The 26090-nt window shown below is 49.1% G+C and overlaps 1 protein-coding gene and 1 long non-coding RNA gene across 4 annotated transcripts in view; both read left to right on the top strand.

Moving 5' to 3' along the window:
* Window positions 1-21693, top strand: part of TMEM44 (transmembrane protein 44) — a 43500-nt gene extending 21807 nt beyond the window's left edge. The window contains 2 exon segments of the mRNA XM_031663900.1: window positions 4570-4728; window positions 20719-21693. Coding sequence (XP_031519760.1) covers window positions 4570-4728; window positions 20719-20829 — 270 coding nt within the window. The 3' untranslated portion in view covers window positions 20830-21693.
* A 1149-nt stretch (window positions 21694-22842) lies between these two features.
* Window positions 22843-24857, top strand: LOC108584751. Of its 3 annotated transcripts, none has more exons than XR_004182365.1 (4): window positions 22843-23461; window positions 24187-24252; window positions 24375-24432; window positions 24640-24857. It is a non-coding gene; the product is annotated as an uncharacterized LOC108584751 (long non-coding RNA). The 3 variants fall into 3 exon arrangements; XR_004182364.1 differs by having other exon boundaries at window positions 24126-24252; XR_004182366.1 differs by lacking the exons at window positions 24187-24252; window positions 24375-24432.
* The last annotated feature ends 1233 nt before the right edge of the window (window positions 24858-26090 follow it).

Here is a 26090-nt window from a genome sequence, read left to right as displayed (position 1 = left end):
CCACACCCCCATGCCCATCCATTCCTTTTGAGAGTCCTATAAATGCTTTCTTATTTAAACTAGGTCTTGAGTCCAGCGGCCTCCTGGCTATCATCCTCTCCACTTCTTCTGTGGTCCTGCCCTGCCCATCTCTGACGAGCCCCAGAAAGATCATTCACAAATGTAAATTACGTCTTGTTCCTCCTGTGTTTAAAACACTCCTCTGGGCCAGGGCTCTTGGTGGCCCACACCTGTAATCCTAATACTTTGGGAACCTGAGGTCGGAGTATCACTTGAGGCCAAGAGTTCGAGACCAGCCTGGACCACATAGCAAGACCCCATCTCTCAGCTCCTGTTCACTCCTGTCTCCCGCACAGAGTTTCTCTCCATTCCTCTGCCCAGAATGTTCTCCCTCCCGATGTTTCACACGGCTGCCTCTTTCTTGTCTTTCCAGCTTCAACGTAAATGTCGTCTTCTCCAAATCTCTTCCCCAACCACCCAGTCCGAAGTAGGACCCTTCTGCCCTACTACTCTATTTTATTACCTATTGAAATTCTCTACAAAGCACTTACCACGATCTTTTGCTTTGGTTTGTCTGTGTCCTGCTGAGATGTAAACTGTATCTTCTGTCTCATTGACTCCTGGTGCCTATAATCTTGCAGTCCTGGGCTCTCAGTAAAGGTGTGTTTTGAATACATGGTCCAGTGTCGAGGGCCCCTGCCAGGCTGCCCAGACACACCGGTGCTCGGAGAGAGTCTGGGCCTGAGAGAGAGGTTTTGCTTTTTGCTGTTGTTCCTTGTATCCTGGGTGCACAGAACCTTGTGTACGACCTAAGCAAAGTTCAGAGAGATTCAGAGCATGCCTTTGTAGCTAAGAGCCCGCTTCAGCCATTACACCGTCCTTCCAAAGGGAGGGAGGAAGCAGGGTATGTGAGGAACCCTTGGGAAGGCACGGGAGTCCCTGCAGCATCTGGCCAAAGCTTTGCACTGGAAAGTTCTACCTCATGGGACTTCCAAAGGAGAATAGTGTAAAAGTTGTATTCCCTTTAACCCGTCCAGGAGCTCAGTCTTGAAGGGATTCTTGTTGGGGAACAGATTCCATGAAAGAAGAGTGTGTTCCACCTTCATTCTCTCCCACTGAAGCCCACAAGCGCGTCCTTGGGCTTCCACCCAGCTGCTTCCTTCTGTGTCCATCAGAGGGAGCCCCGAGCCCCGCTGTCCAGCCGGGCTGGCAGGTGCCTCCCTCAGCGCTCGGGGCACCCCTCCCATCACAGCCTATCCACTGAGGGTGAAGGACTTGCCAGGCTCTGAGTAAACAATAGCAGCCAACACTTACATGGTACTTACGGGCTAGAGTGCTGGTCTAAGTGCTTTACACAGGTTAACTTGCCCCCACAGCTGAGCCCTGAGGACTATACCCATTTTACAGATAAGGAAACTGGGGGTTGGAGCAGTTAAGTGACCCACTCGAGGTCACACAGCTTGTCGGTGATGGAACCGGATTCAGACCTGTGTCTACCTGAGTTTGTGCCATTGACCTCTATGCTGTAAAGCCTTTTACTTGGCATAATGGCTGACACCAAGTAAACACTTGATAAGTGGCGATTTATTATTAATAAAATAATACTATTTACCATGTAAGTGTTAATAAAAATGAGCCTAACAACCATATGAGGAAGCGTCCTCATATATTTTACATTGCCATAAAGGAACACCTGAGGCTGGGTAATTCAGAAAGAAAAGAGGGTTATGTGGCTCACGGTTCTGCATGTTTACATGGCGCCAGCATCTGCATCGGTGAAGCCTCAGGCTGCCTCCACTCATGGGGAAGGCAAAAGGGAGCAGGCTCCACATGGCAGGAGAGAGAGGAAGGGGTGCCAGGCTCTTTCTAACAAGCAGTTCTTACAGAACAGAGTGAGAACTCACCCACCAGAAGGGCTCTTCCGCCAGGATCCAGACGCCTCCTACCAGGCCCCACTTCCAACACTGAGGTCACATTTCAACGTGAGATTCAGCGGGGCCAAACAAACCACATCCAAACCATAGCAGAGAGATACTATTATTATTTCTATTTTCTTTTCTTTTTCTTTTCTTTTTTTTGAGGCAGAGTCTTGTTCTGTCACCCAGGCTGGAGTGCAGTGGCATGATCTCAGCTCACTGTGACCCACACCTCCCGTGTTCAAGAGATTCTTGATTCTCATGCCTCAGCCTCCCAAATAACTGAGACTACAGGCACATGCCACCATGCCTGGCTGTTTTATGTGTGTGTTTTTTTTAGTGGAGAAGGGGTTTTGCCATGTTGCCCAGGCTGTTCTCGAACTCCTGACCTCAACTGATCTGCCTGCCTCGGCCTCCCAAAGTGCTGGGATTACAGGTGTGAGCCACTGTGCCTGGCCTATATCTATTATTATTATTTTATTAACAATTAATAATGTTATTTTCAATTGAGGCACAGAGAGGTTAAGTAACTTGCCCAAGATCCCACAGTTAGAAAAATCACAGAACTAGGATTCAAACTAAGCCTGCCCGATTCAGGGACCTGGGCTTTTATAAAGAGAATATGCTCTCTGTGCTACCATTTTGTACCTGCTCAGTTAGCAGCTTTAAACATTGTTTTAATGTGAATGTCTGACTGGGCAAGATTCTGGGGAAACAGGCACCCTGTCGGCTCTGTCCACTGATACATACCCATCTGGAAATGGGTAAGGAGAGCTGCAGAGGTGCTCCCTTGTTTTCCCAGCAACCCCCCGAGCACTGGTCCTAAGGAGCGACTTTCCAGGAGACGCAGGGGGAGCAGCATCGTGGTTCAGGCTGAGCCTCCGGAGGGGCAAAGGGGCCTCATGGGGCCATGTGGATCGGCTCCTGCATCCTCGGCTTGCAGCATTTGAAAACTCTGTTTTATCTCTTGATGCAGGTGTGGTCAGGCCCTGGGCGTTTATAAAATTTGTCGTCGTCGTTCCTGGGAGGCCTCTGCTTCCCCACTCCCATCCAGAGCCTTCTGTTTCAGCATCCTTCCCAGCTGGGCGGCAGGGTGGGCCCTCATGTGTGTTCCTGCTTCCAGAATGCTGCCTTTGTTTCTCTTGTGGATTTTCTCTGCCGGTCCTCCTGACTCTCACAGGAACCTGTGCACTTAACCCATCAAGGGCTGAAGCCCTGCTTGATTTGGGTCGAGTACTCGTAGCCATTCTTCTCATGTGTCCCAGGCATTTACATCTGAACCCCATGACACCCCTCCCTGGGGGCGAAGCAGGGATTATCATCCCCTTTTATAGATTAGGAAACCGAGACTCAGAGAGGACAACTTTCTTTATTAGGTGATGTGGTTTGGCTGTGTCCCCACGCACATCTCATCTTGAATTCCCACGTGTTGCAGGAGGGACCCAGGGGGAGGTAATTGAATTATGGGGGCAGGTCTTTCTCATGCTGTTCTCGCGACAGTGAATTAGTCTCAGGAGAGCTGACGGTTTTATAAAAGAGGAGCTCCCCTACACAAGCTCGCTCTTTGCCTGCTGCCATCCATGTAAGACATGACATGCTCCCCCTAGCCTTCCGCCGTGATTGTGAGGCCTTCCCAGCCATGTGGAACGTAAGTCTCATCAAACCTCTTTTTCTTCCCAGTCTCAGATATGTCTTTATCAGCAGCGTGAAAACGAACCAATACATTAGATCACATGGTTAATTAGTGGAAGATGCTGGTCCAGAAAGCAGGTTGTTTGCCCTGTCATGTGTCAGTGGAATGACATGAATCCTGTAGGACTTCAAAAGTTCGGCTGGTGGAGCTTTGTAGGTCTCTGAGGGAGCCCCCATGAGCCCATGGGGGAAGCTTTGGTCTGAGATTGATTGATAGATAGATAGATAGATAGATAGATAGATAGATAGATAGATAGACAGACAGACAGATGATAGATAGATACATAGATACATAGAAAATCTCACAAGTTTCTTTCTACCTTAAACCTTCCTAATTCATCCCAACTCACTTTCATGCCCTGCTGGTGGGCATGGGGAAAGCCTCTGTGGGGTGCGTTTTTAGCAGTAGCTATACAGATTTCAAACGTACATACTCTCTTTAATCCAGCAATTCCACCTCTAGGAATGTATCCTTTACTCTGAAATCTTGGATGTACTGCAGTGTAATTTACTGCAGTCAGTACTGATTGCAAAAGCAAGAGCCTAGAAACACATGAAACACCCATTAGTAGGGGATGAGTTAAATAGACTGGGAACACCTAAAATGCTACCAGAAAGCTCCCAAATCTTCTGATACAGAACTATCTCTAAATCATAGTGTTAGGTGAAAAAAAACAGGGTGCTTAAGAGAATGGAATGTGTGCTATCATTTTGGAAATCGGGGGAAATATGGGTCTGCATTTGATTGTATATGTCTAGTGTATCTGGAGGGATACACAAGACACTGGGCACTGGCTGTCCCTGGGGAGAACTGGGTGGCCGGGGCAGGCGAGCACAGGGAGATGCTGCGCTGCACACCCTTTTGTACATTTTGAACACTGAAGTATGTGAATGCTTTGACAATTCAACCATCAAAACTAAACTACGTGTCCTTGCCTGCCCTTTCTCACACACCTTGCAGGCAGGCTGCAGTGCCACCAGGCTGCCAGGTGACGAACAGACGAGCGCTGGAGATGCGTTGCTGCAGGAGCCCCCATCGTACCCTCCCGTTCAGGTCATCCGGGCCCGAGTGTCTTCCAGCAGCTCCTCCAAGGTCTCCTCCATCAACTCCGACCTGGAGGTACACGGCTGTTGCCTGCTGGGTGGGTGCGTGGGTGCCGTCGTTCACGGACACTTGCTGGGTGCTCCTTGGGGCTCGCACAGCTGTTCTCATCTTAGCCACGTTAACCTCACACCTGCTGAATAATGAATGAGGCCGGGCACGGTGGCTCATGCCTGTAATTCCAGCACTTGGGGAGGCTGAGGCAGGTGGATCATCTGAGGTCAGGAGTTCGAGACCAGCCTGGGCAACATGGCGAAACCCCATCTCTACTAAAAATACAAAAATTAGCCAGGCGTAGTGGCAGGCACCTGTAATCCCAGCTACCCAGGAGGCTAAGGCAGGAGAATCTCTTGAACCTGGGAGGCAGAGGTTGTAGTGAGCCGAGATCGCACCATTGTACTTCAGTCTGGGCAATAGAGCGAGACTCTGTCTCAAAAAAAAAGAAAAAAAAAGAATGAACTTCCATGGGGCTCCTACAGTGTGTCAGTACAGTACTGACAAGAGGTTTCCACGGTCACATTAGTCTCAAGGACACTGCATATTAAGAGTCCGGTCTTCACAGATCACTTGCACGATAAATGAATGAGTAACAAATGTTTAAAAGTCTCGGTGGGCTGGGCGCAGTGGCTCGCGCCTGTAATCCCAACACTTTGGGAGGCCAAGGCGGGTGGATCACAAGGTCAGGAGATCGAGACCATCCTGGCTAACACAGTGAAACCCCATCTTTACTAAAAATGCAAAAAATTAGCCTGGCGTGGTGGTGGATGCCTGTAGTCCCAGCTACTTGGGAGGCTGAGGGAGGAGAATGGCGTGAACCCGGGAGTTGGAGCCGAGATCGCGCCACTGCACTCCAGCCTGGGCAACAAAGCAAGATTCCGTCTCAAAAAAAAAAAAAAAAAGTCTCGGTGTTGGCTGGGTGTGGTGGCTCACACCTGTAATCCCGACACTTTGAGAGGCTGAAGCAGGCAGATCACCTGAGGTCAGGAGTTGGAGAACAGCTTGGCCAACATGGCAAAACTCTGTCTCTACTAAAAATGCAAAAATTCGCCAGGCGTAATGGCTCACACTTGTAATCCCAGCTACTCAGGAGGCTGAGGCAGGAGAATCACTTGAACCCAGGAGGCAGAAATTGCAGTGAGCCAAGATCACACCACTGCACTCCAGCTTAGCCAACAGAGCGAGACTCTGTCTGAAAAAAAAAGTCTCTCTGCTTCTCAAACTAATTTGCATGGGAGCTTTTCTCCCCGCTAAGGAGCAGCAGCCACATCCTGCTGTGTAGTGGTGCCATACACAAGTGGGCCCTGTGGTGGGCACCGTGGCTGACACTGTATAAACTTTACCTCATTTTGAGTTTTTATATCTGTGAATAAAACACACGTCACAGCTTGGATCACACACAGGCGTAACTCTCAAGTCTGAGCTGTTCTCTCTCTTGGTCCACAGCTGTGATTCCCACCCCCATTCAGTGAGGAGGCTTCCGTTTGTCGGTGGAAAAATGAGAACCACAAGGGCGATGTAGTGGCCGCCTGTGTGTCAGTAGACAGTTGCCCGCTGTCTTTTGGTGGGGGGAGAGGACCGTCTTCCGTTTTGAGTTTCTGTCCTCCCAACTGTTTTGGTGTTAAATGCCGTTTTAGGAAAGAATGGGAATAGCAAGCAGTAGTTGGTGTTGAGTTTTTGGTTTGGGGTTTAATTGGCCTTATTTGGCAAAATAATCAATTAGCCATTGTAAGTCCCCTAGATTGGTTGAACTTAAACTGGCCCTTGAAATCTGAAACTCAGATCCACTGACTGGGATAAAGTCTGGATTCCTCAGGGTGGCAGTCCAGGCCTCTCATAGCCTGCCCGGCTTCACACGCCCTCCCTCACCGGGAGCACTGCCTGGCCACGGACTCTTCTCTGGCCCTTTTGCCACAGGTCAGAATCTGACCCAGAGACTAACGGCTCCTTCTTCTGAGTCCCCTGAGCATATACCTTTCTTTTTTTTTTTTTGAGACAGAGTTCTCGCTCTGTCACCCAGGCTGGAGTGCAGTGGTGTGGTCTCAGCTCACTGCAACCTCTGCCTCCTGAGTTCAAGAGATTCTCATGCCTCAGCCTCCCCAGTAGCTGGGATTACAGGTGCCTGCCACCCTGCCCAGCTAATTTTTGTATTTTTAGTAGAGATGGGGTTCCACAATGTTGGCCAGGCTGGTCTTGAACTCCTGACCTCAGGTGATCCACGCACCTTGGCCTCCCAAAGTGCTGGGATTACAGGCGTGAGCCACTGCGCCCAGCCTAGAGCACGTACCTTTCTAACACCGCTTCCACTGCTGGCCGTGCACCCCGGGAGCCACGGTGGCCTGGGTTGCCTTTGCATCTCTCTGTCCCTGCATCCTGGAACACAGCCGGCCTGAGGGCTGGGTTTGAGTTAGGGACTCTGCATCCTTTGGGTTCATATTCCTATGTCATTCTGTGTTGTGTGGTTCTCGGATCCGGTCTCAGAACTCGTAGGACACCCACAGCACGTGGCTGGCAGCCTGGAGCCAGCAGTCTTGGCAGAGATCTAAGCCTAAAGGGGACCGGAGTGAGCATGATGGCAGAGTGCATTCAGTGAGCAGGGACAGTGACGTTGGTGACTCAGGGATGGCGACAGGGAGGGAGAAGTAACATTTGTTCTGCGGAAACAAGGTCCACTCTTGCCACCCACCCTTGGTTGAGGTAAGGACTGCACAGTGAACTTGAAAATTTCAGAAATTTGTCCTTGTAGCTGGTTTGGGCTGTTTTCTTGTTTTGCGGTCTTTGTTCTTTCTCTACTCTTATCTCTCTCTTTTCTAGAAATCTATTGTTAAAAATATGTAAATTCCAGCCGGGCACGGTGGCTCACGCCTATAATCCCAGCACTTTTTGTGAGGCCAAGGCAGGTGGATCACCTGAGGTCAGAGGTTCGAGACCAGCCTGGCGAACGTGGCGAAGCTCTGTCTCTACTAAAAATACAAAAATTAGCCGGGCGTGGCCAGACTGGGTGGCTCACGCCTGTAATCCCAGCACTTTGGGAGGCCGAGGTGGGTGGATCACCTGAAGTCAGGAGTTCAGGAGGAGCCTGACCAACATGGAGAAACCCCACCTTTACCAAAAATACAAAATTAGCCAGGCGTGGTGGCGAATGCCTGTAATCCCAGCTACTGGGGAGGCTGAGGCAGGAGAATCGCTTGAACCCAGGAGGCGGAGCTTTTGGTGAGCCGAGATCGTGCCATTGCACTCCAGCCTGGGCAACGATCGAAACTCCGTCTCAAAAAAAAAAAAAAAAATTAGCTGGGCGTGGTGGCAGGCACCTGTAATCCTAGCTACGGAGGAGGCTGAGGCAGGAGAATCACTTGAACCTGGGGGGTGGAGGTTGCAGTGAGCCGAGATCACACCACTGCACTCCAACCTGGGCGAAAGAGCGAAACTCCGCCTCAAAAAAAAAAAAAAAATGTAAATTCCAAGAAGACAGGGTCACATACTTAAATTAAGCAAGTGGAAATGAATGCTTTCGCCATGTACAAGGAATATATTTTTAGAAGTTCAGCAGCTGCAGCCTCCCTCCCCGTAACCCCCACCCACTTTCCACCACGGTCTTCCTCCTTCATGCCCTAAAACATACAGATAATACAAATGACGAAGCTGCTGAGGTCCTGTAAAGAGATTGCTTAATACCAAACTAAACGTAGATAATAGCAGGTCAAACAGGATTGTAAAGTTTCCAATATAGACTGAATATAGACTTACTAATAAATGAGCAAGAAATCTTTTTTCAGGTTTGTGATCCTCTGGGCCTTCTGGTAATCTATATTTTCTGTTCTTCTTTTTTTTTCTTTTTGAGACGGAGGCTTGCTCTGTCACTAGGCTGGAGTGCAGTGGCGCTATCTTGGCTCACTGCAAGCTCTGCCTCCCAGTTTCAAGCAATTCCCCTGCCTCAGCCTCCTGGGTATCTGGGACTATAGGCATGCACCACCATGCCCGGCTAATTTTTTTTTATATTTTAGTAGAGACGGGGTTTCACCATGTTGACCAAGATGGTCACGATCTCCTGACCTCGTGACCCACCTACCTCAGCCTCCCAAAGTGCTGGGATTACAGGCATGAGCCACCGCACCCGGCCTATTTTCTGTTCTTAAAAGTAATAAATGTTTCTGGGCTGGGCATGGTGGCTCACTCCTGTAATTCCAGCACTTTAGGAGGCTGAGACATGCTGAGATGGGCGGATTGCCTGAGCTCGGGAGCTCAAGATCAGCCTGGACAACATGGTGAAACCCCGTCTCTACTAAAAATACAAACCCTATCTCTACCAAAAATAAAAATAAAAAATTAGCTGGACATAGTGGTACAAGCCCATAGTCCCAGCTACTTGGGAGACTGAGGTGGGAGGATTGCTTGAGCCCAGAAAGCGGAGGTTGCAGTGAGCCCAGATTGTGCCACTGCACTCCAGCCTGGGAATCAGAGTAAGACCCTGTTTAAAACAAAACAAAACAAAAATAAATGTTTTGGTAGAAAATTTGGAAAATGGACCGGGCTTGGTGGCTCACACTTGTAATCCCAGCACTTCGGGAGGCTGAGGCGGGTGGATTACCTGACGTCAGGAGTTCAAGACCAGCCTAGCCAACATGGTGAAACCCCATTTCGACTAAAAATACAAAAATTAGCCAGGTGCGGTGGCACATGCCCGTAATCCCAGCTACTGGGGAGGCTGAGACAGGAGAATCGCTTGAACTCAGGAAGCAGAGGTTGCAGTGAGCCGAGATTGTGCCATTGCCCTCCAGCCTGGGCAACAAGAGCAAAACTCCGTCTCAAAAAAAAGAAAAAAAACAAAAAACAAAACAAAACTTAGCCAGGCACAGTGGTACGCACCTGTAATCTCAGCTACTCAGGAGGCTAAGGCAGGAGAATCGCCTGAACCCGGGAGGTGGAGGTTGCAGTGAGCCAAGATCAAGCCACTGCACCCCAACCTGGACAACAGAATGAGACTCTGTCTCAAAAAAAAAAAAAAAAAAGAAAGAAAGAAAGAAAAAAAAAAAAAATGTGGAAAGTGTAAAAAATGTGAAGAAGAAAATTAAAATTAACCCCAAGCCTACCAAACAATGGCCGCCTCCCAGGTGGTGGGGCTGTTCTGGTCTGACATGCCCCCTATTTGCTTGAAGCGATATTCCTTGAAGATCCTGGTTCGTTGGCGGCTGAAGGTGGGCGAGGCGGTGTCTTTGAGCAGATGAAGTGTCACACCACACTTCACCTGGCTGTTGGGTCACTCATGCAGCACACATTTTGTCCCAGTGGGAATTTGAAGGAAACATCCGTGAGGGACCAATAGACCGGCCCCAGCCCACCGCATAGGGTGACAGACACTTGGTAAACCAGTCACAGTGGAGAGTCTGGTCCTCTGCCTCACTCTTCCAGACCATACTCTGGAGGGACATAGCATACAGATTGAAGTCAGGGCCTCACGTCCTCACTTCCTCTGGTTCGTGACTTCTTCTGCTCCCAAGAGAATTGCGTAATTCAAATATTTCATGGCGTTGGGCTCAGACCACCCAGGGTGTCTGTCTCCACTCTTGGACTGCCCCGGCCTGGCTGCCAAGGTGTGCTGCCGTTCCCTAGCCACCTCCCGTTGTCTGTCTGTGACTGACCAACTCGGCTTCTGTTCGATCCTTGGGTTGATGAGTGAATGCTCTCTGACTCCCACTGAGGGGTCTGTGGGCCTGGGAGCCACTCTGTGTCTTTAAGGTGACGTGTTTCCCTTATCTATGGTCCTTTGTGATTTGGTGATTAACTCTGGGATGGGGTGGCGGTTTTATGTCCAAGTTCTCGGGGCATGGACGGACTGTTTTGAATGCTTCTTGCAGTACGCTAGAGGAAGTGGAGAAATGAGTGGTTTCAACACTCCGTGGTACCCACAGCACTCCAGTTCATAAAGTGTTTTAAATCCAGTAACAAGAAAAGCGGTGCTCATTGCGAATAGTGACTGTGCTAGGCACGGTGTGGCCTATCCTTTCCTAGCACCGTTTGCCTTGACAGCCTGAGTCAGGAGACTGGGACTAGGTAAGTTTAAGTCACTTCCCTGAAAAAACATAATAATGGTGATAAGAAGTGGTGGCAGAACTGGGGTTTGAACCTAGTTCTGTCTGCTCTGAAGCCTCTCTTATTAACCACCGCACTCCACTGCCTTGCCAGAGACGGGTACCCAGGGAGGTGTGCAGGAGCGTGTTTATTATCCATTATTCCCATTTTACAGATGAGAAAATGAACCCTCTGCCCAGGTGTCTTTTCACTCAGCTGTGCTCTGACTCTGTTGTCAAGGAGTGTCAGAACAGGAGACAGCTGAGACAGACAGGACCCTGGGCATGTGGGGCTCGCATGGAAGGAGAACTTGGCTGCACTGGTCAGAGTACCGACGAATCATGTGGCAGCCTTAGTGTGACCAGTAACCGTGTAGAGAGGTCTTTTTCCTGGGCTGTGCAGGTTTCTGTACCTCTCCATAGGAGACGGCATACTCCACGGAGACTGTGAATCCATTCATTCATTCATTCACCAGCCCACCCATTCAATACGAGGTCAGCCTCACTCCTGGCCAAGCCATCTGAAGGGCACAATGAACCGATGGTGAATAAGGGTTCCTGAGCCCAGAGTCCCGTGCCTGGGGTCTCCATGTAGGTGACAGAGGCCCAGAGAGAGCAGGACTTCACTCCCATAAGTGACTTTCTAGGATAGCCAGAACCTGTATCATAAAAGCAGGCTTGACTTCCCCCAGCATTGAAGCCCCTACGGGCATCACATTTCACTGTTCTTTTTACCTAAATGGGTCAGGGGTATGTGTGACAGCAGGGGAGGAACCAAACACTTATGCTGTGAAAGGCCTGAAGTTTGCTGCTCCTGTAGATTTATTTTTTTTTTTTTTTTTTTGAGAAAGAGTCACCCAGGTTGGGGTGCAATGGCATAATCTCGGCTCAGTGCAACGTCCACCTCCCAGGTCCAAGTGCTTCTCCTGCTTCAGCCTCCCGAGTAGCTGGGATTACAGGCGCCTGCCATCACACCTGGCTAATTTTTTGTATTTTTAGTAGAGACGGGGTTTCACCCTGTTGGCCAGGCTGGTCGTGAACTCCTGACCTCAGGTGATCCACCCGCCTCAGCCTCCCAGAGTGCTGGGATTACAGGTGTGAGCCACCGTGCCCAGCCTCCTGTACCTTTTAAAGGCTTCCTTTTCTTTCTTTTTCTTTCGCCTCTGGGATTCAAGAAAATGTTCAGTCCGCCTTTGTGACAAAAGTACATTTACAGCATCTAGTCATTTTTCCCTTCTGTGCTTCCCAGCATTGCCAGAGACTGGGTATAAGCTTTATAGGAACTCTGCAAGGAGGCTGTTTCTGTCATTGGAACAAAGTCTGCATAGTGAAGAAGGCCTGTGACTGCAGCCAGTGCAGTCCTGTGTGGGTGTGCATGTGCATGTGGGTGTGTGCACGCATGCCCAGTGCGGGTGTACCTGTATGGACCATGAGAACAGTGCCAAATGCCAGATTGCTCTGTCTGAAGAGGGCCAAGTCCCAGGCCCATGTGTCCCTGTTGATTCTGCACCTAAGACCCTTGATAACCCAACTGCTTATTCTCTCTCTCAACTTTCTGGCACCAGCAGATCAGGGTATATTCCCCTGGATGTCTGCCCTTTTTAAAGCCAAATCATTCATTCTGGAGAAAAAGTATGCATGAAATAGATGCTGCACTGGGCCCCAAAGAGAAACAGGCTGTGCCGGGGAAAGAACCTTGACCCAGGAGGCAGATGCACATAGGGGCTTTTGAGACAGAGTCTTGCAACCTCCGCAACCTCCACCTCCTGGGTTCAAGTGATTTTCCTGCCTCAGCCTCCCAAGTAGCTGAGATTACAGGCATGCACCACCACACCCGGCTAATTTTGTATTTTTAGTAGAGATGGGGTTTCTCCATGTTGGTCAGGCTGGTCTTGAACTCCCGACCTCAGGTGATCTGCCCGCCTCAGCCTCCCAAAGTGCTGGGCGTGAGCCGCCGCGCCCAGCACTGAGTCAGTTCTTACACACAGAAAGGCTTCCATCAGGAAAACGGAAAAGTAAACCACCAGCAGAATGTGTGAATGAATCTTGTAGCACAGCAGTGCAGGCTGCCGTCTGCCCAGACACCACTCTGGAAGACTTCTGTACTCTGAGTCTCTAGATGCATTTCCAATCTGTCTGCCCCAAGTCCAGGTAAGAGCCTCGTTATTCCACCTGGACTGGTGCGGGAGCTCCCGATTCCGGTGCAGCAGTGCTCTGCCCTCTTTCATTTCTGTCCTGCAGGGAATACAGCAGGATTGTCCACCCCTCGACCCCAGCCCAGTGCCTCCCTGCTTGAGGCCTCCTGGGCTCCTTGCTGCTTACAGTTTAAGCCCAGGCTCCTAAGCCTGCGCTCCAGGACACCTCCCGATCTGTGCCATCTTTGCAGGTCCTTCCCCATGCACCCGGCCAGCTCTCTCTCCTCTGGGTTTCTCTGTCTGTCTGTCTTCTCCTACCTTTCACTGTCCTGTCTAAATCCCCCTTCCTCCAGGAAGCCTTTCATGATCCTGAGGAGGGCTGTCAGATGTAGCAGGTAAGAAATACAGACCATTGGCCGGGTACGGTGGCTCACGCCTGTAATCCCAGCACTTTGGGAGGCTGAGGCGGGCGGATCACAAGGTCAGGAGTTTGAGACCAGCCTGACCAACATGGTGAAACCCCATCTCTACTAAAAATACAAAAAATTAGCCAGGCCTGGTGGTGCGTGCCTGTAGTCCCAGCTACTCAGGAGGCTGAGGCAGGAGAATCACTTGAACCTGGGAGGCGGAGGTTGCAGTGAGCTGAGATCACGCCATTGTACTCGAGCCTGGGTGACAGAGTGAGACTCCGTCAAAAAAAAAAAAAAAAAAGAAAAGAAAAAGAACTGAAGCTGGTAAATGTCTGACCAGTCTTAAACTTTATAATCCATCCCAAGTCCAGCACCATCTCACCTCCCCAAGACTGCGGAGACATCACTTCTCCCCAAATGTAAGAGTAAAGAGTTGGACAAATGGTTTCTGAGGCCCCATCTGGCTTCCACAGTCTAAAATGTAAGCCTCGAAAGTGACCCGATTTCTTCAGTAACTTAGACACATCCTAAACTCTTCAGAATTAAAGAAACATTACTACATGCTACATAGACAAAGGCTGTAGGATGCTTCTGGATTTCAGAAGCATAGAAAAGTGTGCTTTTTAGATATGAGGCAAATTAAAATGCCGTATGCAGTGGTTTGAGGCAGTGATAGAATCATGTTTCTGAAGGTGATTTTAAGGGCAAGTGGAAATGCTCATTGTATGTTAAAGGAGAAAAGTCATTTGCTTTTATTATATTACACATAATACATACATGATTCAGAGGGCTGTTTAATCTTTGTAGAGGCCTTCTTCTAAGGATAGAATTATGGTAGATCTTTGTTTTTTGAAAAATGTTCTATAATGAACACATTTGCTCTTGAAACAGGGAAAAGACTGTATAATTTTATTTATTTTTAGTCTTGGGGGTTGAGGAGAGACCTCGGTTACAAAGATTTGGGTTAATTGTACTCTTTATAGGCGCACTATCATTAGCGGTTTATCAAGTAACTTTAAGTCCCAGCTATTCGGGAGGCTGAGGCAGGAGAATGGCGTAAACCCGGGAGGCGGAGCTTGCAGTGAGCTGAGATCCGGCCACTGCACTCCAGTCTGGGCCACAGAGCGAGACTTCGTCTCAAAAAAAATAAAAAAAAATAAAAAAAAAATATTGACTATTTCCCACTAGAGGGCACTCTTCTCAAATTTTAGATTGCCTGTAACGCTGGAGACTTAAGCTTTGTAAAGAAGTTTCAAGGTTTCATTTCAACAGAGTCGGGGGACTTGAGCCTATTTATTTGTTTGCTTGTTTGTTTGCTTGGCTTTTAATAAACTTTTTCACTAAGTTAACTTTTTCAACCCTCCTTTATATCATCGACATTTCTGCCTTTTGCAGAGGGTGTGGAACCATCAATTTAGTAATCTGTATCCCTTCCAATTAATCTTTTTTTTTTTTCCAGTTTATGTTCCCTCAGCAGGATATTATTAAAAGATGAATGCTAAGGAATTACCACTAATTTTGTTAGGTATAATAATGGCATCGTTCTTGTTTTTTTTTTTTTTTTTAAGTCATTATCTATGAGATACATTTTGAAATATTTGTGGATGAAATGATTTATGCCTGGGTGGGTGCAGTGGCTCACGTCTGTAATCCCAGCACTTTGGAGGTAGAGGCAGGCTGATCACTTGAGGTCAGGAGTTCGAGCCCAGCCTGGCCAACATGGTGAAACCCCATCTCTACGAAAAATACAAAATTAGCTGGGCATGGTCGTGGGTGCCTGTAATCCCAGCTACTCTGGAGGCTGAGGCAAGAGAATTGCTTGAACCTGGGAGGCGGAGGTTGCAGTGAGCCGAGATTGTGCCATTGAACTCCAGCCTGCGACAAGAGTGAAACTCCATCATAGATAGATAGATAGATAGATAGATAGATAGATAGACAGACAGACAGACAGAAAGAAAGAAAATTAGGCCAGGTGCCGTGGCTCATGCCTATAATCCCAGCACTTTGGGTGGCCACGGTGGGAGGATTCCTTGAGCTCAGGAGTTCAAGACCAGCCTGGCCACCATAGGGAGACCTCATCTCTACTAAAAAACAAAATAAAAATCAGCCAGGCATGGTGGTACACACCTGTAGTCCCAGCTACTCAGGAGGCTGAGGCAGGAGGATCAGTTGAGCCTAGGAGATGGAGGCAGCAGTGAGCTATAACCATGCCACTGCACTCCAGCCTGGGCGACAGAGCAAGCCCCTCTCAAAAAATTAAATAATTTTTTAAAATGAAAAACATAAGTTGAACATGCTTTGTTTTAATATGATAATAACCCTAATCCTGTGGGCTGTTCGGACTGCCTGCTATTTAATTTAATAGACTTTCCCACATCAGTGTAACAGATATTCATAGATTCTTAGCTCACATCAGAAACATACATTTCCCAGGCGCTGCAGGAGGTGATGGAGTAACAAGGGCAGACGTGATGCCTGCCCTGCAAGAACTTGAGTCAGACATATTTGAGGTTTGGAGTGGAACCAGCCATGCAGTAAACGCTGACTACAAATGAATCTTGGCAAGGCAGGAATTTTATTGGCATCTCAGTTTTATGGGTTTGAGTTGAATCATCTCAGCCATGTGGGTATAAATGGGAGATTTATTATTATTACTGCCGCTCCTCCTAATAATAATAATTTCTACTAATAGTAATTTTTAAATCTTGATAGATTTTAATTTTTCCCAGGATGTGCAGCCCTTCGTAATTATCATAACTATCTCATTGATCATTTAACTAAAGTGTAACTGCTGGCAGCTGCTGCCTTCCTGCTTGCTGAAGTCACCTGTTCCTTTGCCCCCAGCCGTCTAAGGGCCTGTCTCCTGACTCTGAGCAGACAGGGGCTGGCCCTGAGCTCCGCTCTGCTGTGTGATGGTGGCAAAATCTGTCCACCGCTTTTTCTGTCTCTTTTTATTCTGCAGCAGAAGTATTGGGAGGCCCTAAACTCGGAGCAGGTATGGACAATCATGCTCTTTCCCTTCCAGGAGGGACTTCCTATGACCTGACTTCAGTTCCTGTTCTTGTTAGACCTCCTTAGATGGCTGGACCCATGACGCATTCCTTTAGTAAAAAAAAAAAAAGAATGTCAGGCCAGGCGCGGTGGCTCACGCCTGTCATCCCAGCACTTGGAGAGGCCGAGGTGGGCAGATCACCTGAGGTCAGGAGTTCAAGACCAGCCTGGCCAACATGGCAAAACCCTGTCTCTACAAAAAATACAAAATTAGCCAGGCGTGGTGTCACATACCTGTAATGCCAGCTACTCAGGAGGCTGTGGCAACTGAATCGCTTGAACCTGGGAGGTGGAGGTTGCAGTGAGCCGAGATTGCGCCATTGCACTCCAGCCCGGGCAACAAGAACGAAACTCCATCTAAAAAAAACAAAAACAAAAAAAAGTCAAAATGAGAGGCAAGACTGAGAATCAGTGGGATTTTCAGGGCTCTCTCAGTTCAGAGTTCTTTCTGCTTTGGGGGTATCCAGGTAAGCCCAAGTAATAGGGACCAAGAAGATATGTAACCCAGTGAAGAAACATGACCTGGAACAACAGTAGTAGTGGCAGGCATGGCTGCAGTAGCTGTTGCAATAAACATTTCTAGACATTGTCATTCTGGGACCCTGGGCAGCCAGCTGCTGTCTCCATGCCACCCTTACCTCCAAGTGACAGGTGGGCATGTTTTGTGACAACTACCTGTGCCTGTCATCTCCCAGGATTGTTTCTGATATGAAAATGGATCTTTTGCTCAGATTCTCTTCATGCCTGGTTTCCAGCAATAATTTTATTATAAAATGAAGTTTTAGGCCAGGCACGTTGGCTCACGCCTGTAATCCCAGCATTTTGGAAGGCTGAGGGGGGCGGATCACCTGAGGTCAGAAGTTTGAGACCAGTCTGGCCAACATGGCGAGATCTCCATCTCCACTAAAAATACAAAAATTAGCCAGGTGTGGTGGTGCGTACCTGTGGTCCCAGCTACTCCGGGTACTAAGGCAGGAGACACTTGAACCCAGGAGGCAGAGGTTGCAGTGAGCCGAGATCATGCCTCCAGCCTGGGTGATGGAGTGAGACTGTCTCAAAATAAGTAAATAAATAATGAAATGAAGTTTTAAAACACATTATTCTAGAGATTCAGAAAATATAGATTCTAAATGTTTTCTAAGATTTGTACCACTTTATTTTTACTTATTTACTTTTATTTTATTTTATTTATTTTATTTTATTTTATTTTTGAGACAGAATTTCACTCTTGTCGCCCAGGCTGGAGTGCAGTGGCATGATCTCGGCTCACTGCAACCTCCACCTCCCGGGTTCAAGCGATTCTCCTGCCTCAGCCTCCCGAGTGGCTAGGATTACAGGCGCCTGCCACCATGTCTGTGGTAATTTTTTGTATTTTTAGTAGATATGGGGTTTTGCCATGTTGGCCAGGCTGGTCTCGAACTCCTGACCTCAGGTGATCCACCCACCTCGGCCTCCCAAAGTGTTGGGATTACAGGCGTGAGCCACCGCGCCCAGCCTATTTATTTCTTGAGATGGAGTTTCGCTCTTGTTGCCCAGGCTAGAGTGCAATCGCACAATCTCAGCTCACTGCAACCTCTGCCTCCCAGGTCCAAGTGATTCTCTTGCCTCAGCCCCCCAAGTAGCTGGGATTAGAGGCGCCTGCCATTACACTTGGCTGATTTTTGTATTTTTAGTAGAGATGGGATTTCGCCATGTTGGCCAGGCTAGTCTCGAACTTCTGACCTGAGGTGATCAGCCCGCCTTGGCCTCCCAAAGTGCTGGGATTACAGGCGTGAGCCACTGCGCCCGGCCTGTACTAGTTTGAAGAGCTCACTTGATCAAAGTGACAGGTTTCTGTTTGCCAGCAGCTGAACTGGCCAAGGTTGGCAAGAAGAATTCTTAGCAGCCATTTAAGAAGCTAGAGCAGGCCGGGCGCGGTGGCTCAAGCCTGTAATCCCAGCACTTTGGGAGGCCGAGACGGGCGGATCACGAGGTCAGGAGATCGAGACCATCCTGGCTGACACGGTGAAACCCTGTCTCTACTAAAAAATACAAAAAAAAACTAGCCGGGCGAGGTGGCGGGCGCCTGTAGTCCCAGCTACTCGGGAGGCTGAGGCAGGAGAATGGCGTGAACCCGGGAGGCGGAGCTTGCAGTGAGCTGAGATCCGGCCACTGCACTCCAGCCTGGGTGGCAGAGCGAGACTCTGTCTCAAAAAAAAAAAAAAAAAAGAAGCTAGAGCAGCGGTTCTCAATCATCTGGGCATCTAAGAATCACCCTAGGAGCTTGTAAAAATGCCAGACCTTAGGTCTCAACCCCCTACCCAGGGGCATCAGTGTTTTTAGCCAGCAGCCTTGGTGCTTCCGGTGTGGCTGGTCAAGAACCCACTCTGAGAACAGTGACCTTGGTCTCAGGCCTCTGCTTAGAAACAGTTTTCATCAAAGAGCACACTGGCCATCCTCAGAGAACAGAACAGGGCCCTACTTCTTTCACTGGCCAGGTGGGTCACGTAGGCTGAGGGGCCTAGTGAGCTCTTTGATTTGGGATCTGATAATGTCAGAAAGGAATTTGGTTAAAGGGGTACAGCCAAGTCTGCGACCGCAAGTTAATGAGATGGTCACACTGGAAGTGGCTGGCACAGCCCCAAACAGGTACGGGGGATAAGCTGCCCGAACACAATCACTGCAGGGACACTGAGAATCAGGTGGTCTTTTTAACATGATGGCTTTTAAAGTCGCCAAGTATTAGTACTCGATTCAGTGATCAGTAAATCACTAACAAACCGGGCTCGTTATTTCTGTCCAAAACAAAGTCACAGTTTGTGTTTTATCATTGGCGTGGCATGGCCATTATGTCGGTGGCTCAGGGAGCCTTCAGGATCTTATCTGGCACCTCTAGGGATTGGAATGTTTGATTCAGCTTCAGTGTGAGCAGCTGTTCGAGCATCTTTCTGGGAGGGCATGTCCATGCCTGGGTCTATTATCATCCAGATAGATCATCTGTCCAGGCAGACACATCTGTGTCACCTTTGCTTCTTGTTTCCTGGGTTTCCTGGTACTGTCAGATGTGACCCTGTGCCTCAGAATCATCATGGACGCTCAGAAATGGGAGAGATCTTCTTATCTCGTTGCTGATCCAATACCATAGCATACACGTGGGGAAACTGAGGCCTCCAAAATGAAGGCAAATTAGTGACAGGAGGAAGACTTGAGCCCAATCCCTACTTGCCTCCATGGCTGGAACTTCAAAGGTAACACTAAGAATCCCCTTGGGCTCTTATCCACCCTCTTAGAACAACGGGAGGGCTTCACAGGCAGCTTCGTCAAGGCTTCTGTGCCCACTTGTTTTAACCCTTCACTCACTCCTGCAAATTTCAACTTCCCAAACTCATCTGAGTCGGTGATGAACTATTCACTGGCAGTGCCCCCCACTCTGAATTGGGTTTTACGTGATGACAAGTCTGCTGAGCCTCAGGTTTAGAGGAAACACCATGTAGGAGGCAGGAGTGAACCTTTGCTCTGTTCCTGTGGAGCTCATCACCTACCTGAGACGACAAGGCAGATGTCCACATAAACGCCAGGGCTATCCGTGCTCAGGGGCAAATCTGTGGACTAGGTAGTACAAAGAGAGGCAAGTGAGCGCCCAATGGGCTAACACAGTCAGGAAGGCTTCCTGGAGGAAGAGGTATTTACCTGGCCCATAAAGAATAGGTTGAAGCTAGGCATGGTGGCTCAAGCCTGTAAGCTGAGCATGTTGGGAGGCTGAGGCGGGAGGACTGCTTAGGTCCAGGAGTTCAAGATCAGCCTGGGCAACATTGCAAGACTTTACTAAAAATTAAAAACTTAGCCAGGCATTGTGGTACACAAGTGTAGTCCCAGGTACTTGGGAGGCTGAAGCAGGATGATTGCTTGAGTCTAGTAGTTTGAGGCAGCAGTGAGCTATGATTGCACCACTGTACTCCAGCCTGGGCGACACAACAAGACCCTGTCTTAAAAAAATAAAAAAGGATTAAGTGTGCCTGGTTTTTTTCCAGGAATGAGTTAGGCATGGAGTCAGGACAAGGAGAACGTGACTCAGTCTCACTAGATAAGGACTTGGTAGAGGCAAAGAATAGTGGAGAAGGAGGGTGGGAAGGAAGGTGGAGCTGTTATGTTGAGGGTGGTTGTTCATTAGTTCCTTGATTTAAAGTTATGCTTGCCTCCTTAGGTCCTAGAAACAAAGACCTGGGTAACTTGTCCTTACCCTTTTGTCCTTGTCTGTGCCTGAATCATGAGAACCAGAATTGGAGCTTTGGTTTGGGTCGGGGGTTGTAACAGATGAGAAGCAGCGATCTGTTCCACCCAGGTGCTCTTTGTACCTTTTCTCCACAGTGGGACCCTGAAGATGTGAACCTTGAAGGCAGCAAAGACAAGGTGGAGCTGCTCGGATCCCAGGTGCACCGGGACTCTGTGAGGACCGCACACCTGAGTGATGATGATTAACACCTTCTGGAGCCGGCTCTTCAGCCCAGAGCCCAGGGTCAGGAGTTTGTTGAGTAACACAGCAGGAATCAATCCGCACTGACACCGTGGCAGGAACTGAAGCTGCCCTGGAAAGTGAGGAACCAGGAGCCGTCACTGAGTGTGGCTGGTCTATATCATAGCTCATTGTGGAGCTACAACTTTGGGAACTGCGGACAGACCTGGATAGGCCCAGTGTTTGTTCTGAAGATTACAAGTTCACAGACCGCTCTTGCTTTGTAAAGATAATCCAAAGGACATTAGACCCGCTTTTCCTTTTTCCCTTTATTCCCTTGAGAGTCAGCCATAAACTGAATACCTGCTAGGTTCCAGGAATGAGTTCACCTAACAAATAGCGAATGTGTTTGGTTGGATCTCAGCAGAGCCCATTCTGCAAGACCTGGCTGAGCCAGATGAGAGGGGTGGGGCCTGTGCTGGGGAGCCTTGGGTCACACACAGGAACCAAGACCTGGCTTCTGCCCCCGTCACCCACTTGAGTTATCTGCTGAAAGTTATAGATAGGACTGCGTGGCCAGCCAAGTGTTTGTGAGATCACTGACACTGCCAAACCAAAGCAAACTGCTCCGGGTACCAGGACTTCCTCCAACCTAGCGAGGTGTGTGCTGAGGCGGGGTTTGCAGGTGAGGGGTCCGTATGCTTCAGGAACTAAGTAAATGCATGCAGAGGATAAGAGGCATGATGGGAGGTGTTCAAGCACAGCAGTCCCATTTGGGGGTTATTTTCATACTGCGATGAATGAGGGGAAGGGCGCACGGAGTGGGGCTAAAGTGGGAGCAAACACGGGTGAATAAATTCTTTTTAAATAAATTCAGGTATGTCACTGTGGAGTGCAGTGGTGAGCATGAATCCCTGCACAGTCACAGAAGTCAGCCACGAGAGGAGCTGGAGAAATGCCAAGCAACACAGTTTTGCTCCGGGCTGGCCCACAGCCGCCTGTGTAACTCAGCTACGGCAGCCCAGTTTCTCCTGAGGGGTAGGGCAGGTTCCAGCAGCACGAAGGGGGTCCCTTGGGGAAGCCGCTTGGCTCTGCAGGTCTCTGCATAGATCCTAATCCCCCGGGTGACCTCTGAACTACAGGTGATCTTAAAGCCACCTTATTTTTATCCGCTTTATCTAAACTGTGTTGGTCCCCGGTTGTCTTGGAAAGTTTGCTGAAGTCAGCTTTGCTTTGTGATGTTAACCACGGAAGCTGTACTTCCAGGGAAGAGGAAGATTTGAATGGAGGCCCAGGATGCAGGGAGAAAAGAATGTTCAAAGAGATGAAACAGTACAGAGGGCTGGATGCAGGGAAAAGTGGGAGCTAGCAAGAAAGAATCGGAGATGGCCAGAATGGATGATGCAGTATGGGCTCTAGGGGTGGCAAAGAGGCTGAAAAGGAACCAGACTGTGGAGGCTGGTGAGTCAGTGCTTGGTTCTGTGGCCAACTGGTAGCCATGGAAGATACCAGAGTAGGAAGGTGACTGACTTGCCTCAGGAAGGCCACAGCTGATTGGTGAGTTTTTCATCCCTATGGCTATAACCTTCCAGGAAGCAGAAATATAGTCATGGGTGCAGAATGAACATGAGAACAGGTTTAATCTAGGGTACTGAGTGGTAACAGCAGGGCAGAAGAGCTTATCTTTAGAAAGGCGGAAGGCATGGGGATAGGATGACCTCTAGAGTTTGCCTTTAGCACATCCTCTGTCTTGAGGGAGCTCTGGATCATGCTCCCTAGGGCAGCAAAAATTGGTTGGATCCAGGTGAAAGTGGCTATTCATCCAAGAACATCAAATGCTCTTGGCCAGGTGCAGTGGCTCACGCCTGTAATCCCAGCACTTTGGTAAGCTGAGGCAGGCAGGTTACTTGAGGACGGGACTTCAAGACCAGCCTGGCCAACATGGTGAAACCCCATCTCTACTAAAAATACAAAAAATTAGCCAAGCGTGGCGGCTCGCACCTGTAGTCCTAGCTACTTGGGAGGCTGAGGCACAAGAATTGCTTGAACCCAGGGGGTGAAGGTTGCAGTGAGCCGAGATCGCGCCACTGCACTCCAGCCTGGGCAACATAACAAGACTGTCTCAAAAAACAACACAAACCCTGCTGACTGGAGTAACACAAGCTACCTAAGGTCCGGATATTATCTGGCTCCCCAGATCCCATTAGCCCAGCCTCCTCCCTTCACAAACTGGTTCCTGTCATCATGGTCCCAGCTTGTCTCAGGGTGTCTCAAGCCTCTTCAACCACAGTGACCTACCAAACTGGGAATTTTGGAAGCGAGGGTTGGCTTCATTGTTCAACGAGAATCTTCCTGTATGCAAAGCTCTAGAACACTGGAGCCTTTGTGAGGAGGTGCCAATTAAAATGCCTTTCTCCTAGTAGGAGGGGGCCTCTGTTGCAGCTTTGTTTCCAGCCGGTAGAACAAGAGGGCAGTGGGAGCAACTTGCCCTGATGACCCAGTGAGCAGTGCAAGCGCTTACCTACGTGGGGGCGGGGCTCGGGAACAAACGATGTCATCATCGGCTCACTCATCTGGAGACCTGTAATATCGTCTGGTTGTGCTGCCTATCATCTGTGTGGCTTGGGGCATGTTACCTAACCTCTGTGAACTCCTTAGGTAGACTAAGAATAATACCAATCTAGAAAGCCTGTGGTGAAGACTAAGTGAACTAACATGTATGAAAAGGCAAACATAATACCTATTCAATGTAGACTTTGAAGAGGGATTAGTTCCCCAGGCTTCCTGCGCAGATGTACTGAAAGACAGTAACGAAATCATCAGACCTACAGATGGAAGAGATTTCAGAGGCTTGAATTCCCTTAAACACAACCCCAATTAGTGATTATCCCGTCCCTACTTAAGTTCTCTGAAAAAAAAAGGATTTCAGTTGCCAAAGTCTTTATCATTTAGCAAGAGCTCTGCTAAGATTACTTTTTTTTTTTTTAGACAGTTTCACTCGTTGCCCTGGAGTGCATTGGTGCGATCTCAGCTCACTGCAACCTCCGCCTCCTAGGTTCAAGTGATTCTCCTACCTCAGCCTCCCAAGTAGCTGGGATTACAGGCTCCCACCACCATGCCCGGCTAATGTTTGTATTTTTAGTAGAGACGGGGTTTTGTCATGTTGTCCAGGCTGGTCTGGAACTTCTGACCTCAGGTGATGCACCTGCCTCAGCCTCCCAAAGTGCTGGGATTACAGGCATGAGCCACTGCACCTGGCTAAGATTTTCTTAAAAGCCTGTCTAGATCCTAAAGAACTAATCCCCTTATCTCCCTCCCTCAGTATGATGAAGAGGTTTATGAGCATCATTTGAAGACACATTCATATTGTGTTTCCTTCAAAGGGGTATGAGCTCCTAGAATAAGAAGAGGTACTGGGCCAAGGAGCATGGCTGGGCTCCAGTTCCCAGGTCTGTTTCAGTGTGATCTTTGTCATTTCTCTATGTCACAGTTTCCTCATCTGTAAAATGAAAGTTGGGCCTGATTTTTTTCATTTTTTTCTCTTTTATGAATGTGCCAATTTGTTTCCCAGAGAATAATGACATCTTTATAAACTCTCAAGAAAGAGACATTATAAAGACAAATTTCAGGTATACTTTGAAAATAGGCTTCATTATATAACATATACCTCTTTCTGTTTGGATTTTACTATCCACTTAAAAACCTGTATTAATCACTAAGGGAAAGGCTAGAGGAGACTTTTCTATCTCCAGAATAATTTTGCAACAATTCCAAGATTCTCTGCACTTCTTTTTCTGTCCCTTGATTGGCCTCCTCCACATTTTCCAACTCTGCAGGTATTGCTCTGCTCTCTTCGACTTTACATTGTTTTCGATGCTTTTGCAAGGAGACTCTGCCTTGAATGAACCCTAGGTATGGTGCGATGTTGAGGAAGATCTCCAAGTTTACACATGCCTGCACGATGGCCCAAAGGTATCATCAGGTGAAAGGGACGACCTTAGAGATGAAAGAAGTTCAAGGAATGGTGCTACATTAAATGACTTAGCATTAAAAAGCATCTACTTTGCCTTTTCTTTCACCAACCCTGAAAGCCAAATAAGACACTGGGCATTGAGGACTTCTTTTGAGCAGAACCCGTGATTACACAGCGTTATTCTTCAAGAGTCTCTCTTAATCCGTCGCCTGGAGAACTCTGCACACTGTCCCAATTCCGTCTGCATTTTCCATCGGCTGCCAGTGTTCGTAGCAGAGGGCTCGGGTCTTCTCGTCCTCTCCTCACGGTCTGGCAGCTGTCACTACTGCGGAGTTCGGTCCAGTTCCCAGAGTCGGGGGCGCTGCCTTTCCCATTTCAGTTGCCAGGAGGCTCATCCACGATCGTGCCAGAGGGGCAGCGAGTGGTCTCCTCGAACTACGGGGGAGAGAGGAGCCACTGTTGGCACGGGCCAGACTGAACGCCGGTTCCCACTGCCTACCTCCTCGGAGCTGCAGCCGCCGCCATCTTGCGCCTTATTGCCAGCACCGCGGGGGCGCTTCGGGAAGGAGGGAATAGCGGTTCCGCGCGTGCGCACTCCGCAGCCACCGCCTCCCGCGAGGAGCGAGAGTCCCGCGGCCCCGCCCCGCCGAAGCCGCCGCCGCTAAAGGCCGGAGTATCTGCCCGCAGCCTGCGGCGACCCAGGGGAAGTAACTGCTGAGGGCGTCTCCGTAGTTCAGTTTTGGTTTGTTTGAGACAGAGTCTCTCTCTGTCGCCCAGGCTGGAATGCGGCGGCGCGGTCTCTGCTCCCTGCAGCCTCCGCCTCCCGGCTTCAAGCGATTCTCCAGCGACTGAACAGCTGGGACTACAGGCGCGCGCCACGACGCCTGGCTAATTTTTGTATTTTTAGTGGAGACGATGTTTCACCATGTTGGTCAGGCTGGTCTCGAACTCCTGACCTCGTGATCCGCCGCCTCGGCCTCCCAAAGTGCTGGGATTACAGGCATGAGCCACCACTCCCGGCCCACCCCCCACTGGGTTTTTTTTTTTTTTTTTTTTTTTTTTTTTTTTTTTTTTTTGAGACGGAGTCTCGCTCTGTCGCCCAGGCTGGAGTGCAGTGGCCGGATCTCGGCTCACTGCAAGCTCCGCCTCCCGGGTTTACGCCATTCTCCTGCCTCAGGCTCCCGAGTAGCTGGGACTACAGGCGCCCGCCACCTCGCCCGGCTAGTTTTTTTGTATTTTTTAGTAGAGGCGGGGTTTCACCGTGTTAGCCAGGATGGTCTCGATCTCCTGACCTCGTGATCCGCCCGTCTCGGC

The sequence above is a fragment of the Papio anubis genome, chromosome 2 (assembly GCF_008728515.1).
Source record: "Papio anubis isolate 15944 chromosome 2, Panubis1.0, whole genome shotgun sequence".
NCBI classification, from domain to species: Eukaryota; Metazoa; Chordata; class Mammalia; order Primates; family Cercopithecidae; genus Papio; species Papio anubis.
Note: the sequence above shows the minus strand (reverse complement) of the source record. Positions and strands in the feature narration are given on the sequence as shown.